Source organism: Anolis sagrei, chromosome 3 (genome assembly GCF_037176765.1).
Source record: "Anolis sagrei isolate rAnoSag1 chromosome 3, rAnoSag1.mat, whole genome shotgun sequence".
Taxonomy (NCBI): domain Eukaryota; kingdom Metazoa; phylum Chordata; class Lepidosauria; order Squamata; family Dactyloidae; genus Anolis; species Anolis sagrei.
Window position 1 is genome coordinate 46,898,688 of NC_090023.1, and position 17,027 is coordinate 46,915,714.

The 17,027-nt window shown below is 41.6% G+C and overlaps 1 protein-coding gene across 1 annotated transcript in view; it reads right to left on the reverse strand.

Moving 5' to 3' along the window:
* MYH15 (myosin heavy chain 15) overlaps positions 1-16,574 on the reverse strand; it is a 173,673-nt gene extending 157,099 nt beyond the window's left edge. The window contains exons 1-3 of the mRNA XM_060770659.2: positions 16,436-16,574; positions 6,422-6,525; positions 2,184-2,327 (exon numbers count right to left, since the gene is read on the reverse strand). Of these exons, the coding sequence (XP_060626642.2) occupies positions 2,184-2,327; positions 6,422-6,525; positions 16,436-16,526 (339 nt within the window). The 5' untranslated portion in view covers positions 16,527-16,574. The remainder of the gene's footprint in view (positions 1-2,183; positions 2,328-6,421; positions 6,526-16,435) is intronic.
* Positions 16,575-17,027: the final 453 nt, after the last annotated feature.

Consider the following 17,027-nt stretch of genomic DNA (forward strand, 5'->3'; position numbering starts at 1 on the left):
AATATAGCAGTGCAGCAGGCAACAGCAACATTTAGTGTGCCTGGATATATCCCTTAATATATTCAAGCTTGGATTTGCAACACCAAGGGACTTTCTCCGACAATACAATTTTGTATGCTGTATATTTATAGCATTTGCATAGGAGCTAGTATTGATTAAACATGGAGTACAGCTTCCCTCCAGGTACCCGCTGTGCCAGCCTTCTGCAATCCGGGGTGCTCCAAATGTGCAAGACTGGATAATTAGGGAAGTTGTAGTTAAAGTATACATAGAGGGCCTCAGACTGGGTAAACAGCCCTGTGTACCCAATAACTATACAGATTCTGCACCAGGGTGCCTCATTCTTGGCACTAAAAATGGAATTAAAGAGAAAAAAACTGCAAGTTTTCCAAACAGGAAGATGACAGGTAAAAACAAACTCTTGAGTTTCCAGAAGAGACAAGGATCTGGACCCATAAACATCCCAGGCAGACAGTACTAGACCCAGGAGCTAGAAATTATATATACTTAGTTTACAGAAAGCAAATGTATTTTTATGTCATCCCTTTAAATTGTGAAATATTAATTTCTCTTTTTTACAGTAAGCAAAACATCTGAGAGACAAAATTGTGTAGTGATTTCAGTGTTAGACTGAAATGCCGTGAGCCCAGGGTTCATATCCCTACCCAGCTATGGAAACCCACTGAGCCTGGATCTACAATGCCATATAATCCAGTTTCCGAATCCAGATTGTTTGCTCTGAACTGGATTATATGAGTTTACATTGATATAACCCAGTTCAAAGCAAATCATCAGGATTATATGGCAGTGTAGATGGAGCCTGAGTGATTTTAGGGAAGTCAGTCTCAGAGGATGGCAATGGAATACCTACACCTTGAATAAATCATGTCAGGAATAGCCTGTGGTAGGGTTGTCATAAAACAGATTTGAAGGCATTTAACCACAACACAGCTTCTAAAAACATACCTAGTGGGAAATATGCCTGATGAATATGGAACATTTTAAAGCTGACAAGCAATCTAAAGTTTGTATTCAAATTGACTTAAAGAAAAAACAACCCAAGCTATACACTCCAGGATTGTGCATTCCAGGTAAACCTTGATCCATTTTGTGTTCTGGCTTACGGTGAGGGCCTCAATCCATTTTTGGGAGCCTTCCAAAACAGGAAGGTTAGATATCTGTTTCGCTCTGGGGTGCCAAAAGATCCATTTTCTATACGACCATTATGGATCAGGGGGAAAGCGCTCAGTTGCATGCAAGCGCATGCTTTAAGGAGTCTTTGTACCTGTTTCTTAGTCTAGAGGAGGTGCTTGTCTGCAGGCAGGTGTGTGCACTTTCTGGTCCTGCACGCCACACGTTTCCAAGACAAGGAGGCAAGTTTACTCCAGAGGAGGTGCTTGGCTGCAGGCAAGCACGTGTGCTTTCTGGGCCTGCACGCGACACACACTTTCCAAGGCAAGGAGGCAAGTTCTCTTACTCCAGAGGAGATACTCGGCTGCAGGCAGGCATGCACACTTTCTGGGACTGCATGCCATACATGCACTCTTTCCAAGGAAAGGAGGCTGCTCATGAAAAGCATACGAGGAGCCAGGATTGGCTACTGTTTGCTTTTGTGTCGAGCTGATTTTTGTACTGCAGGGGGCCTTCCCATTAACAAAATTAACAAAAGATCGGATGAAAAGAAGGAAAACGGTTCCACGCACAACTCTAATACATGTATATTACATCGCCGATCCATTCTAGGGTCCTTTACATAATTTGGAACCATATTTTTCTTATCTGAAATGAACAATGTATTGGGCCTAGAAAATGTCTAGAGAAGGACTTTCTCCAAGCCTTCAGTGAGATTCTATAGGCCCTTCTACAGAGTCAATTTTCCAGAATATCAAAGCAGAAAATCCCACATTATCTGAGTGTGGACTCTGATAACCCAGTTCACAGCAGATATTGTGGTATTTTCTGCCTTGATATTCTAGGATATAGGGCTGTGTGGAAAGGCCCTATCTCAACTTCTGCCAGAACTGGATGCTTAGAGAGGACAGTTCTCTAGGCATTTTCTAGGTTCTCCAAAGCAATCCTATGGTATTGAAAGTTCTTTGTGTATAAATGCGACCACATTCATCGAGCCCACATAATAATCAACTGCTATATTTTGAAATTTAAAAGCAACAAATGACTCGTACATAGATCATCCAGTTTGTATAGCGTCGGTTCAGATTATGGAGCACAGAGGCCTCATTGAGGTGGGTCAGCATAGCCATGTCTTCAATCATGTCAAACTTTGGAGGATTCATCTGTTGAACATCGTCTTCCTTCACAGTCACTGTCTAGAAGAAAGAATAAAGAGTATTGAAAATGGCAGCACTTCCACTAAGCTGTTATTCCAGAGTGAACAGAGAGCCCAACTTAAATATAAACCAAAGCAAAGGTCTATTTTCAGAATTGAAATGCCAGCAAGAGAAAATGAAAATGAAACCGTTTTTCAGCAGCCTTAAATGACAGATCTCTTGGGAGCACCAGCTATCAAAAGGAACTGTTGCTGAAACTGTTGGGATTTTTTGCCATCTACTGTTGTCAGCCACAGCATGGATTTAAGATCACAGTGAGGACAATGGCTATCTTAAAAGATAAAAAGGTGAAATGATAAAACATAAGAGAACAGATATGATAAGCAAATACCATCCATTTCCCCCAGCTTGGGTAAAAAAAAAAAAAAAAACCTCGGCTTGAAGTGTTATACAAATAAAGAAAGAAAGCAACCACCAGCCCCAGGTTATCTGGTTGGTGGCAAGGAAAACAACTCATCACCATTTGGAGCAGGGCTTCTTAAACAGGGGGAGTCCATGGAAATACTGGTAAGTTTATGTTGGTTAAAATTATTCTTCATTTTAAATACTGTACCATTCCTTCATTTTTTTTGCACCACAAATAAAATATGTGCACTGTGCCAAAAAAAAAATGTTCACGATATAGTTCACCCCCCCCCCCCAATATTTGGGAAAAAAAAATTATCTTTATTTTCTCTGATGAAAATAATTGAAACTGAGCATTTCCTTTATGAATGCATGCAATGAATTATAGTAGCATTCCTTTCATAATGCATCACAGTTGTTGCGTATCTCAAAAAACCATTTGCACCCAGTAAGGTTAAATCCTTGTGCCGGCAAGACTGAAGACCGACAGGTAAGAGGTTCCAATCTGGGGAGAGTGTGGATGAGTTCCCTCTGTCAGCTCCACCTCCCCATGTGAGGACATGAGAGAAGCCTCTCATAAGGATGGTAAAACATCCAAACATCCGGGCGTCCCCTGGGCAACGTCCTTGCAGACAGCCAATTCTCTCACACCAGAAGCAATTTGCAATTTCTCAAGTCACTCCTGACCCGGAAAAAAAAAACCATTTAGGGGATAATTTAAAGTCATGCCAATATTGAGTGTTGTAAAAAACTATCTTCTGTTACATTCTGAGAAGGGATCCATTTATGTGGATGACAAAGGGGTCAATGGAGCAAAAAGGGTTAAGAATCCCTAATCTAGAGGCCACAGATTTCCCACCTCCAGTTTAGCTCCATGCCATGAATTCAAAGAATGTTTGTTTGATTACTTTTGGCCATTGAATGTTTGCCATTTGTGTTATTTTTTGGAAACCACCCTGAGTCCCTTCGGGGAGAGAGGGTGGGTTGTATTATTTTATTATGACTATATAGAAAAGGATTGAACATGCAGCTGGAGTAGCTGAAAAAACAAACTTCTGTTGCCATTGTTGTGGCTGTGTGCCTTCAAGTCATTTCTAACTTATGATGACCCTAAGGCAGGGGTCCCCAAACTAAGGCCCGGAGGCCAGAATGTGGCCCTCCAAAGTCATTTACCCAGCTTCTGCCTTAAACTTTATACTTAGGGTTGCCCTAAGTCTAAAATGACTTGAAGGTACACAACAACAATACTAATTACCTTGACTATCTCAACTGCCAAAAGCAGGCCCACACTTCCCATTGAAATACTGGTAAGTTTATGTTGGTTAAAATTATTCTTCATTTTAAATATTGTACCATTCTTTCATTATTTTTTCACAATAAATAAAATATGTGCACTGTGCAAAAAAAATGTTCATGATACAGTTCACCCCCCCCCCCCCAAAAAAAAAAACCAGTCTGGGGGACTGTTGCTTTAAAAGTTCAAGGATCTCTGCCCTAAGGCACTCTGATCACAGGGTTTTCTTGCCAAGATTTCATAGAATTGTAGAATCATGGACTTGGAAGAGATCTTCTGGACCGTCCAGTCCAATCCCCTGCCAAGAAGCAGAAAAATCACATTCAAAGCACCCCTGACAGATGGCCTTCCAGCCTCTGTTTAAAAGCCTCCAAAGAAGGAACCTCCACCGTTCCACAGCTGAACAGCTCTCACCGTCAGGAAGTTCTTATTTATTTATTTATTACGGTCGCTTATACCCCGCCCTTCTCACCCCGAGGGGGACTCAGGACGGCTTACACAACAAGGCACAATTCGATGCCCGCATTACATGACAACAAAAACATAACATCAATAACAATAGCAATTATAGCAATGATAACAATTAACATAAGCAATCATTATTATCGGCAAAACATCCAAAAAATCCATAAAAGCGATTAAAACAATTAAAACAATAAAAGCAATACAAACCTCATTACTGGTCAGCGTTTAACAGACTCATAGTTTAGGTTCTATTTTCCGCACATTGTCAGTCCTATCCATCTGGATTCCATATCTAATTGTCAGGATTCCCAAAGGCCTGGTCCCATAGCCACATCTTTACCTTTCTCCTGAAGGCAAGGAGGGATGTTGATGTCCTGATTTCCCCCGGGAGTGAGTTCCACAGGTGGGGGGCCACCACTGAGAAGGCCCTGCTCCTCGTCCCCACCAGCCTCATTTGTGATAGTGGTGGGGTCGAGAGCAGGGCCTCCCCAGATGATCTCAAATTCCGGGGTGGGACGTAGAGGGAGATACGTTCGGACAGATACGCTGGACCGGAACCGTAAAGGGTTTTGTAGGTCAAAACCAGCACCTTGAATTGTGCTCGGAACTGGATTGGCAGCCAGTGGAGCTGACACAACAAGGGAGTTGTGTGTTCCCTGTATGTCGCTCCGGTGAGCTGTCTGGCTGCCGCTCGTTGGACCAGTTGAAGTTTCTGAACAGTCTTCAAGGGCAACCCCACGTAGAGTGCGTTGCAGTAGTCAATACGGGATGTAACAAGAGCGCGGACCACTGTGGCCAGATCAGACTTCCCGAGGTACGGGCGCAACTGGTGCACAAGTTTTAATTGCGCAAAAGCTCTCCCGGCCACCGCTGGGACCTGAGGCTCCAGGCTCCAGGTTCAGTTCTTCCTAATGTTCAAGTGGATTCTCATTTCCCGTAATTTGAAGCCATTGTTTCACATCCTAGTCTCCAGGACAGCAGAAAACAAGCTTGCTCCCTCCTCCCTATGGCTTCCCCTCACATATTTATATATGGCCATCATCATGTTTCCTCTCAGCCTTCTCTTCTACAGGCTGAACATGCCCAGCTCTTTAAGCCACTTCTCATAGGGCTTGTTCTCCAGACCCTTGATCATTTTAGTTGTCCTCCTCTGGACATATTCCAGCTTGTCAACATCTCCCTTCAATTGTGGTGCCCAGAATTGGACACAGTATTCCGGGTGTGGTCTAACCAAGGCAGAATAGAGGGGGTAGCATGACTTCCCTGGATCTAGACACTATGCAGGCCAAAATCCCATTGGCTTTTTTAGCTGACACAACATATTGTTGGCTCATGTTTAACTTGTTGTCCATGAGGATTCCAGGATCTTTTTCACATGTATCGTTCTCGAGCCACATGTCCCCCATTCTATATCTTTGCATTTCATTTTTTCTGCCTAAGTGGAGTATCTTGCATTTGTTACTGCTGAACTTCATTTTGTTAGTTTTGGCACATCTCTCTAATCTATTAAGATCGTTTTGAATTCTGCTCTGATCTTCTGGAGTATTGGCTATCCCTCCCAAGTTGGTGTTGTCTGCAAACTTGATGATCATGGCTTCAAACCCTTCATCTAAGTAATTAATAGATTAGAGAGGGTTCAGATATGATTTGCCCAAGGTCACCCAGTAAGTTTCCATGGCTCAGTGAGAATTTAAATTTCCTATTCTGATGCTCAAACTCCTGAGACATGCTGGCTCTCAAACAAACCTCTCCTCAGGTTTTAAAAAGAAGCTTCCTTCTTCAGTTGTACTGGTGGGATCGTTTGTGATGATAACAGCACTGAAATTTCAAGTTGTGTGTATGGCTTTTGTTTTTGTTTTATATGAGCCTGTCCATTCCCTGAATTGCAATTTCTTTTGTTTTATGTGATTCTAGCCTGTTTCTCTGCTCCCATTATGTCTGATAATCAAACAGGGTGGAGATTCCTTACCTTCCCATCTGCAATCTCGACAGTGACTTTGCCATCGACAGCTTCTTTTATCTCGGCTTCAACGTAAGCTACTTTATCATTTGGAATCCAGCATTTCTTCTTCCCTAGGAAACAAAAGGATTCCTTCACGGTAATGCAAACACATTCATAATTTACAAACATCCTCTACATCACAATAATAATGATTTGATGTAAAGATGCTTAATTTCATACAAGACTGTTTTTCTAACTTCTCAAAGAATGCTATGGGTCCAGTAACGCCCAAAAAAAAAAAACCCAGCAAGGTAAGAAAGTATTTTATCATCATATTGGGAACTTGTATAAGTTTGTTTGTGGACTTCATGTTATTTTTATTTTTAGTATGGCTGGAGGACTTTTGGTGTTGTAGCACAAAAAAAGTATTGTTTCCAAGCTCTGCCATACCTTTAAACATTTCACAGATGAGAAATGGGATACGTGTGACCAAGTAACATTAGAGCGTGTGTTAAGATAAAAGAAGTTCTTAATACGGAAGCAAGCTCAAGCTAGGGGAGGCTGCAGTGGTCTGCTTATGATTTTGGGTCAATTTAAAATTAATACAGATGCGGAATCCTGGGATGTTTAGTTTGATGAGACATGAAGACTCTTTTGCAAAGATCTTGTAAAACTACAACTCCCTTTTTTGTGTTAGGAGTGGCTTGAGAAACTGCAAGTCACTTCTAGTGTGAGAGAATTGGCTGCCTGCAAGGACATTGCCCAAGGGATGCCCGGATGTTTTGATGTTTTACTTCTCTGATGTCCCCACATGGGGAGCTGGAGCTGACAGAGGGAGCTCATCCATGCTCTGCCCTGATTCGAACCTCTGACCTGTTGGTCTTCAGTCCTGCTGGCACAAGGGCACTGAGCCATAGCAGTTAAAGTGGAGTCAAAGTGCATCCATTTTATTATGTTGATGCAGCCATAGTTTACTAGGACAAGATTCAGCCTTTAACTGTCCTCTGTTCCCTGCTGATTTAGAGCAACTCTACACTATAATCCATCTTGGAACTGGTTTGGAAGAAACCGGATTTGTTGCCAGAGGGCCCTTCCATACTGCCCCCTTATCCCAGGGTCTGATCCCAGATTATCTGTTTATCCCAGGTTATCTGGCAGTGTGAACTCATATATTCCAGTTTAAAGCAGATCATTTGGGAACAGAACCTGGGACAAAGGACAGTGTGGAAGGACACAGAGCAGGCATGTAGCCGGGGGGGGGGGGGGGTTGAGGGGCTTCAGCCCCCCCAAAAATCTCAGTGTGGTCTGTGAGAAGGCCTTACTGATACATTATTTAAACTGTTATGTTTATTCATATCATGATTTGATCACCATGCTCAATATATCCCACATGCATGGGAGTATTGGGATAACGATACAAAAGGTTTGCTAGGGTGGATCCTCAGCCACCCCCCCCCCCCTCCGAATCAAATTCAGCCCCCCTCCCCCAAATCAAAATCCTGGCTACGGGCCTGGCACAGAGTGATCAGGTTGCCATGCTCAGATCCAGTTTGAGGCCAGGAAGAGCATTACATTAAGCACAGAAACTGGACTCAAACTTCATTCCAGTATTTTTTTTCCTCATTTCCTGCGGAGATGTGCATCACTGCACCAGAGGTATACAGGGTAAAAACAAAGGAAAGAGAAAATCTTTCCCCTCCAAGAGGTCGATCAATCCCCTCTTGTCCAGCCATGCCCTTGGAGCACTTTTTTGGCAGCCTCCCAATTGGAGATTCTTCACTGAGCTTCAGCAGGGCAGGTGTCTACAATGCACTCTGCATTTTTTGCATCCAATTTCACTCTGGATCTAGGATATGCTGGCATCTGTTGCAGCACATGTTCAGCTAAACTTGGACTTTGCTGAGACATTTTTTAATTCGCTATAGTAAACTGAGCAGGAAGGGGCAAAGTGAAAGGAGAGGGAAATCAGAGTATTTTAAAAACAGAAAAAGTGAGGTGGCAGAAGATTATTCAGGATGGTTTTGCTGAACTAAGGCCCCCCTCTACACTGTCCTTATATCCCAGGATCTGATCCCAGATTATCTGCTTTGAACTGAATTATACAAGTCTCCACTGCCATATAATCTGGGATAAACAGATAATCTGGGATCAGATCGTGGGATATAAGGACAGTGTAGAAGGGGCCTAAAGCCATATAATCCAGTTCAAAGCGGATAATCCACATTATCTGCTTTGAACTGGATTATATGAGTCTACACTGCCATATAATCCAGTTCAAATCAGATAATCTGGATTTTATATGGCAGTGTAGAAGGGACTTTAGAGAGGTGCAGAGGATGGGCTCTCCCAATTTTATAGAAATTAAAGATACTGAAACTGAGTGACAGACTTTGCTATAAGTACTAAATGAATGAATAGCTCCTGTGGATTTTTTAATCTGATAGTTTTCGGTTTATAGCTGAACAATTTTATGACCTTTATAACTTTTAGTTTATAGCTACGAATTTCAATTTGTGCCTGCAAGTTATGATCTTTCATTTATAGCATCAGGTTTTTTCACACAAAGCTCCTGTCCGCTCTGGACTAAGAAAGAAAAAAACTAAGGTTGCTTGACCCAGCAACAGTTCAGTGATAGGTCTGCAAATTGATCTATTACCACTCCATTAGGTGTACTTCTCTGTCCTCAAATAAAATTTGATCTTGGTGGTAGCAGTTACATGTAAATAATTACATTTCCCCAGAAACTAAACGATAGTTAAACTGCATTACACTTTTGACATGATGAAGGGAATTTTTATTTTTTGCCAATGTTTGGATGAATAATAATAATAATAATAATAATAATAATAATAATCCACTATTTATATTCCACCCTTCTCCCCTAGGGGACTCAGAGCAGATTACAGCATTTACATGTATAGTAAATCATTCAATGCCTTTACAATCATATTCAGTGGCACACACAAACACTAACAAAGGCAGAGGCTTCTTTCATTTCTGGTTTCTGGAGGCGGTGCTCATCTCTGGCTCTGGGGAGGCGCTTTCCTCCATTTTCAAGCCGAGGAGCCTGCATTGTCTCTTCTTGGTTGTGTGGCTGGCAAGATTGCTTTGAGTGTCTTTTGCCTTTCCCTGCCAAAGCAGTATCTATTCATCTACTCACATTTGCATGTTTTCGAACTGCTAGGTTGGAAGGAGCTGGAGCTGGGAGCTCACCACGTCTTGCGGATTCGAGCTGCCAACCTTCAGGTCAGCAGTTGAGAAGCACAAGGTTTAACCCATTGCACCACCACGGCCCAATAACTACTTTTATATTTACAGAGTTTGGGGCCTCAATTTTTACATGTGTTTTGTAGCACTCATTAGTGGTATGTAGCATCCCAATGTGTTTATTTTAAAACAATTAAATACTTTTCAGTTACTTTAGTATATGATTTTTTAAAGGGTAACTGTAGGAGTGTAAATCTAAAAAGGTAACTGTAACTATGACTAGTGGTGGGTCTCAGAACTGTGATTGTAATGCTTTCCAAGCTCTGAACAAAATATGCTATTCCTGGATCACGTAAGCTGTATAAACTCTGAGTCATTTTTCTGTCTTGCTCTCTCCCTCTTGTAAAATTTACTTATTGCTTTAACCCATACAGAACTCACTTATAGGACATTTTATTTCTAAATTGCATCATGCCAGGAACCAAACAACCTCAAATTGAAAGTTTGGAAACTCAAAGATGTTCAAACACATCATCTCCATGTCTTTGGGATCAGATTCAAGCTATTGGATGTCCTGTACAATGTTGGCCTCACTCAGAGAACAGAAGGACACACAAGCAGCTCTCCACATTCACTGGGTGAGTAGCACATGACCTCCACAAAAATGGGGCAACCCAAATAAAAAGTGTTTTCTTTTTTTAAAAAAACTGAGAGAACACTTTTATAGGAATCTCTAGGTCCTTTAGTGCAACTCTGTGGTCAACTTCCATCATGCCTCGTCCCTTGAAAGCAATGGTTGCCAACCTTTGGTCCTCCAGGTGTTTTGGACTTCAATGTCTAGAAATCCCAGCCGTCTTACCAGCTGTTAGGAATTATGGGAGCTGAAGTCTAAAACATCTGGAGGACCAAAGCTTGAGAACCACTGCCCCAAAGACTTTGGATCGTATTCCAAATCAAGTTGCATTGAGGTTGTGAATAGTATTTAAAGAACATTCCACCAAGTTCTTGTGTTTTCTTCCCTTTGCTACATCAGGAGATGGGGCTGAGATATGATGGGCATATATCACACATTAATTATATTGTGGCATTTATGCTGTAATAATTGCTCAGAGGTCATAGGCTTATTCATCTTCAGCAATCTCCATTTGCTAAGAACAATATATAATTTGGAACAGCCAGTTATGCAAAGCTTAGGAGTTACAGTACTATTTCTAGATAATGCAGCTACTCCTCATTCTTACAGAATATTGCTGGCCATTTACAGATATTACTGCCCTATTGTTATTATTATACCAACTTTTATACATCTTTCCCTATCTAACAATGGTGCAAGCCAAAGTATTATTTTTCTTCTTACTGGTTAGCTTTCACATTCACACTATACAGATCATTTATGAGTGTAAGGGATGCATAACACAATAACTTGGCATTTGCTAGTTGATCAAGCAAGCCTGTTGCAAATAGTAGTAATAATGTGGCTTTTCGCAGTTGCCATTTCTCTAGCAGGCTGTGCAAAGCCAGTTCACACTGAAGAGATCGAAAATAATATTTCCATCTTATAATACCAGGGAAACTATTCTTTTGTTAGTTAGGATGCAATGATTTTTCTCCCCCTTTTGTCTGGGAAAACTAGAGAACCTTATTTCAAAAAGGAGAAAGTATTACAGTTCAGGAAAGATCAAATCATCAGTTTAGTGTCAGGGGGTGAACCGGCCATTGTCCAAAGAAACCAATCTGTCGAAGAAAATATCTTCTTCATTATAGGGACACTAGTGGACAACAAGAGACCACTTGGAAGAGATTGCAAGGGTCAAATAAGAGGCTGCAAGGATCATCCTGTTCAACCACATTCTGCCATTCAGGAATACACAATCAAAGCAGTTGCAACAGATGGTCATCAGGCTTCTGTTTGCAAACCCCCAGAGAAGGAGGCTCCACCACATTCCAAGGCAGCATATTCCATTTGACAGCAGAATTATCACAAAAAGGACATGATTTTCTAAAATGCCAAAATCCTGTCAATTTGATATTGAAATTGTGGTATTAGCCAAGAACAGAGCTACAAATAACAAATAAACACGCCACTCACCAGACCAGGATAATTAAAATACACTTTTGTACTAGGATTCAGTTTGGACTCTTTCATTTTAAATAAATATAACAACAACAACAACAACAACAACAACGCTTATTTTATTACCCGCCATGCAGCTCTAGACAAGATACAACATAATTTAAACAAGAGATAAACACTATTCAAAAGACATATGGCATAATAATTCCACTTTAACTGTAATGGTGACATCTTATGGAATCTTGAAATTTGCAGTTTAGGGAAGAAAATTTAAAATTTTCAATAGTGAACGCTAACACCTTCCCAAACTACATATCCTAGGCCCCATCTACACTGCCATATAATCCAGTTTATGATCTGATTTGAACAACACCTCTGTAAAGCCAGCTTCACTGGCTGCCGATCAGCTTACAAGTACAATTCAAAGTGCTGGTTTTAACCTTTAAAGACCTAAACAGTTCTGGCCCAGATTACCTGTCCGAACGTATCTCCTTTTATGAACCATCACAAAGTTTAAGATCTTCAGGAGAGGCCCTGCTCTCGATCCCACCACTATCGCAAACGCGATTGGTGGGGATGAGAGATAGGGCCTTCTTGGCAGTGTCCCCTCATCTGTGGAACTCTCTCTTTGGGACTAGGTGTTTGATTAGTGGACAGCGGCAATTGGAAAGAAGACTTGGGATATCTGTGGCATTGAATCAGTCCAGTCTTGGATTTGGTTTTAACTGGCTTGTTTAATTTACTGTTTAATGAATTGTATAATGTGTTTTTAATTATTTTTAATGTTTTTCATAGAATCATAGAGTTGGAAGAGACCTCGTGGGCCATCCAGTCCAACCCCCTGCCAAGAAGCAGGAATTGTATTCAAAGCACCCCTGACAGATGGCCATCCAGCCTCTGTTTAAAAGCTTCCAAAGAAGGAGCCTCCACCACACTCCAGGGCAGAGAGTTCCACTGCTGAACAGCTCTCACAGTCAGGAAGTTCTTCCTAATGTTCAGATGGGATCTCTTTTCTTGTAGTTTGAAGCCATTGTTCCGTGTCCTAGTCTCCAGAGAAGCAGAAACCAAGCTTGCTCCCTCCTCCCTGTGACTTCCTCTCACATATTTATACATGGCTATCTCCTCTCAGCCTTCTCTTCTTCAGACTAAACATGCCCAGCTTTTTAAGCCACTCTTCATAGGGCTTGTTCTTGAGACCTTTGATCAGTTTAGTCACCCTCCTCTGGACACATTCCAGCTTCTCAATATCTCTCTTCAATTGTGGTGCCCAGGATTTTAATGCATTTTGGATTATTTTACATGTTGATAGCATCATACAGTGCTTGTGTGAGGCTGCCCTGAGTGGGGGAGGGGGAGAAGAGCAGGGTAGAAATGCATGAAATAAACGAATAAATAAATAACTGGATTGCATGGCAGTGTAGTCTCAAGGACCTTCCTGGCAGGCCAGAAATCCAAAAGGTTTATTTTAACCCAGTCCTTGCTGGATTTCTGTCCCCACCCCCAATCCAGATTTTGAGTTTTCCCTTGGGCTTGGCTAGAAGCAGTCCCGGGAGTCAATCCCTACAGGGTCCACACCTGGAAAGACTGGGACCTTATCTTAAGATCCAGATCTTTCCAGGTGTTTTATTAATCCGGAGCAAACTGGGAAATTCCAGTTTTCTATGGATTAATTCAGGTCCTGGGATACTGGCTTGTCTGGAAGGGCCCTCATATAATCCAGTTCAAAGCAGATAATATGGGATCAAATAGTAGATTATATGGAAGTTTGGCTCCAACCCAAGTATTCCTTAGACTGCAGTTATAGCACTATAATTGTGCAGTATGAAAGGATCCAATACCCTATTGTCAATGATGTAATAGAGCAGGGCTCACTGTGTCCAAAACTCCTAGGCCAATTGCCATCATTTTTCATTCTCCTTCAAATTCTCCTGTTCACTGTAATGTTGTTTGCTATTTTCACATGTACTTAGGGAGGAAATTGAGCTTCCCAGAAAAAAATATATTGCTGTGTGTTTTCACAGCATAAAGCTATGAATTGTTGCAGATTTTCATAGAATAAAGTAGGTTTTCAAAGTATAAAGCATTTTGTGATGGGTTCAAACCTGAATGGGGAACAAAGGGTCCATCCAGACAGGCCCAAAATGTGGGACCTATCTCGGTTTTATCAGGGGCATCTAAATGACACCTCCAGTAAAAGCGAATTAATGCAAAATGAACTGAGGTTTTCCTGGTTTATTCCGCATTAATGAAACACCTCATTAGATCCAGATCTTTATGAAAGATTCGGGTCTAATGAGGTGCAGAATCTGTGGGGACTCATAAGAGAGACTGTGTCTGCAGTCCTGGGAATGAGTTTCCTCCAGGCATGTAGCCAGGGGGAGGGGGTTTGAGGGGCTTCACCCCCCCCCCAAAATTCTCATGGTGGTTCACGAAAAGGCCTTACTGGTGCATTATTTAAACTGTTATGTTTATTCATATCATGATCTGATCACCATACTCAATATATCCCATATGCAGGGGGGTATTGGGGTAATGATACAAAAGGTTTGCTAGGGTAGACCCTCTTTCACTCAGACTCAGCCCCCCCCCCAAAACTCAGCCCCCCCGAAACCCCCCCTGAAAATTTTTTACCCCCCCCCCCCCCGAAACGAAATCCTGGCTACGGCCCTGGTTTCCACAGCCATCTCAATTCTTTAGGCTTTGAAAAGCCCGGAGTAGTGTGATGGTACCCACCTCCTCCCCCAGTCCCCAATTTACCCCCTGAAATTTACTGAAAATTGTCCATAACCACCACAGAATCTCTCCTTGCATCCTCGTGGTGCAAGAAAATGACACCTGATGAGATGGGGAGGGAGGGATTTTCCTCCTTACCCCCAACATCTCCTCAAGCATCATTTTCTAACACCTTGGGGAGATGAGAAAAGCCCCCACAAGATGGTAACACATCCAGGCAACCCCTGGGAAACGTCCTTGCAGACAGCCAATTCTCTCACACCAGAAGCGACGTGTAGTTTCTCAAGTCACTCCTGACACTAAAGAAAAACCATGAGGATGTGAGGAGAGGCTCTATGGTGGCCAGGTACCATTTTCTGTAAATTTTAGGGGGTAAACTGGGGGCTTCGGGGTAACTTCATGCTACCCCAATTTCAATCATGATTCCATGTAACCACTGCAGAAGGAAAATCCCAGGGTTGTGGGTGGGGGACTAAAACCCATGCCAACGTGGGTTACTTTAATCCATCTTGACGTAGGTTTTGGGGCTGTCTAGAAGTGCCCAAAGATTCATTACAAAATATGTTCTCCTGATGAGATAGAAACCGTTGGAGCCTTTTTGCTTGAATTAAGGCATTTATTGAGAAAGAGAAACCAATCATTTGATATATATACTTCTGGAATATGGCCATACTTCCCGGAAAACTCACAGCAACCCAGAAACCAATCAATTAATGCATTTCGTTCATACAGAAGAAATACCTAATCATATACAAAAAAAAAAAACCCTGGTTAAAAAAAACAACATTGTATTTACAACATGCTCACAACATATCTAAAGCATGGCTCTTTCCCTTACTGGGGTATTCTTAGACCAGTTCTTAAAACTCCAACATGCTAATCATAACACTGCTGTACGGTAGCTCACTGTTCTATGCCTAAGCCTAATGAGTTTATCCTAATAAATTGGATTTCATGCTATATATTAGTGCCCCACATGGGGGAAAAGGATATGAATTTACCCATCCATCACTTTATTTATATCTTGCCCTTTTCCCAGACTGGGACTTTACAAAGGACATAAAATGACAATGAAATTGCATACAGTTGAGATTATAACAGTATTAAGGCAACAACAGAATTAAAGCTATTTAAAATATTGTTTTAAAACAAAGATTAAAAACAGCGCAGCACTATTAAATAACTGTTCTCTTGTTAGCAATTTCCAAAGGCTTACAAGAATAGAAAGCTATTCACATGCCATCGGAAAAACAACAAAGAAGGAGCTAACTTATCTGGGAAGAAAGCTCCACAGCTGCATTTACACAATAGAATTAATGCAGTTTGACACCACTTTTCTTGCCATGGCTCAGTAGTCATGAACAATTGGAGATGTAGTTTTACAAGCCTTCTATGCCAAACAGTGCTGGTGCCTCACCAAACTATAACTTCCAGAATTCCATAGCATTGCACCAAGGCTGTTCAAGTGGTGTCAAACAACACTAATTGTTGTAAATTCACAACAACTCCAAGAGCAGCCACAGGAAAAGTCTTTACTGAGTTCCTACTGAATGTGCTTCTGAATGCAGTAAGCTATTATAGTCTCCCAAGCATTTAGAACTGTGTGATGTATTTTCGAATGATGCGTGCAGATCCAAGTAAGGTGTCCTTTTGAGGTTGACAGATCATGATTTTGTCAATGTTTATTGTTTCAAATGTCGTCTGAGACTATTATTATTATTATTATTATTATTATTATTATTAGGAGGAGCAGGAGGAGGAGGAGTATTGAACACCTTAGAGCTTGTTCAGGCTCATATGGGAACATAAAGTCCTTCAAACAACCTGAACTTGAGCTGTATAGCAGTATGAGGCAATACATTACTGCTGTATCGAAGTAGGGATGTTGGATAATAAGAACCTCTGGTTCAAAATTCACCATTACAGCATTATGATATTATCTATGTATATAAACCAGACCCCCCCCCCCCCCAATTAAGATCAACCCATTCAGCCTAAGCAGTCAACTCAAGATAGGAATGTCTTACCATCAAAGGCCACAGTCTGCAACACCATAATCTCCTTATCGCTTTTTCGGAGGAAGGGTGCAGCTTCCCCGAATTCTGACATGTCCATCATCTTGGCAGATCAGTTGAAGTGTGAACTCCCCAAAGAGAAATGAAGCGCACAAGCCTGAAACAACAAAATGATGAAACATGTAACTGCTCAAGGTAGAGAGATATAACACAGTTCAGCAAAGTGCCTCTTTCCAGAGTGAGTTGGACACAAATGGTATGTAAGAATATCTCAGAGAATCTAAACAGTTTGGGTCTCAGGACAAACGTGTCAAAAGAAGAATAATGTTTCCAGATCAGTAGTATAGCTATCCATGGATTGAATGGGAAGTACAGATTTATTGGTCAGTCGAAGGCTTTCATGGCCAAAATCACTGTGTTGCTGTGAGTTTTTCGGGCTGTATGGCCATGTTCCAGAAGCATTCTCTCCAGCAATCCAGTGATTCTGGCCATGAAAGTCTTCTGGAACATGGCCATAACAGCTCGGAAAACTCACAGCAACCCAGATTTGTTGTTGTTGTTGTTGTTGCTGCTGCTGTTGCTGTTGCTGTTTTTGCTGTTTTTG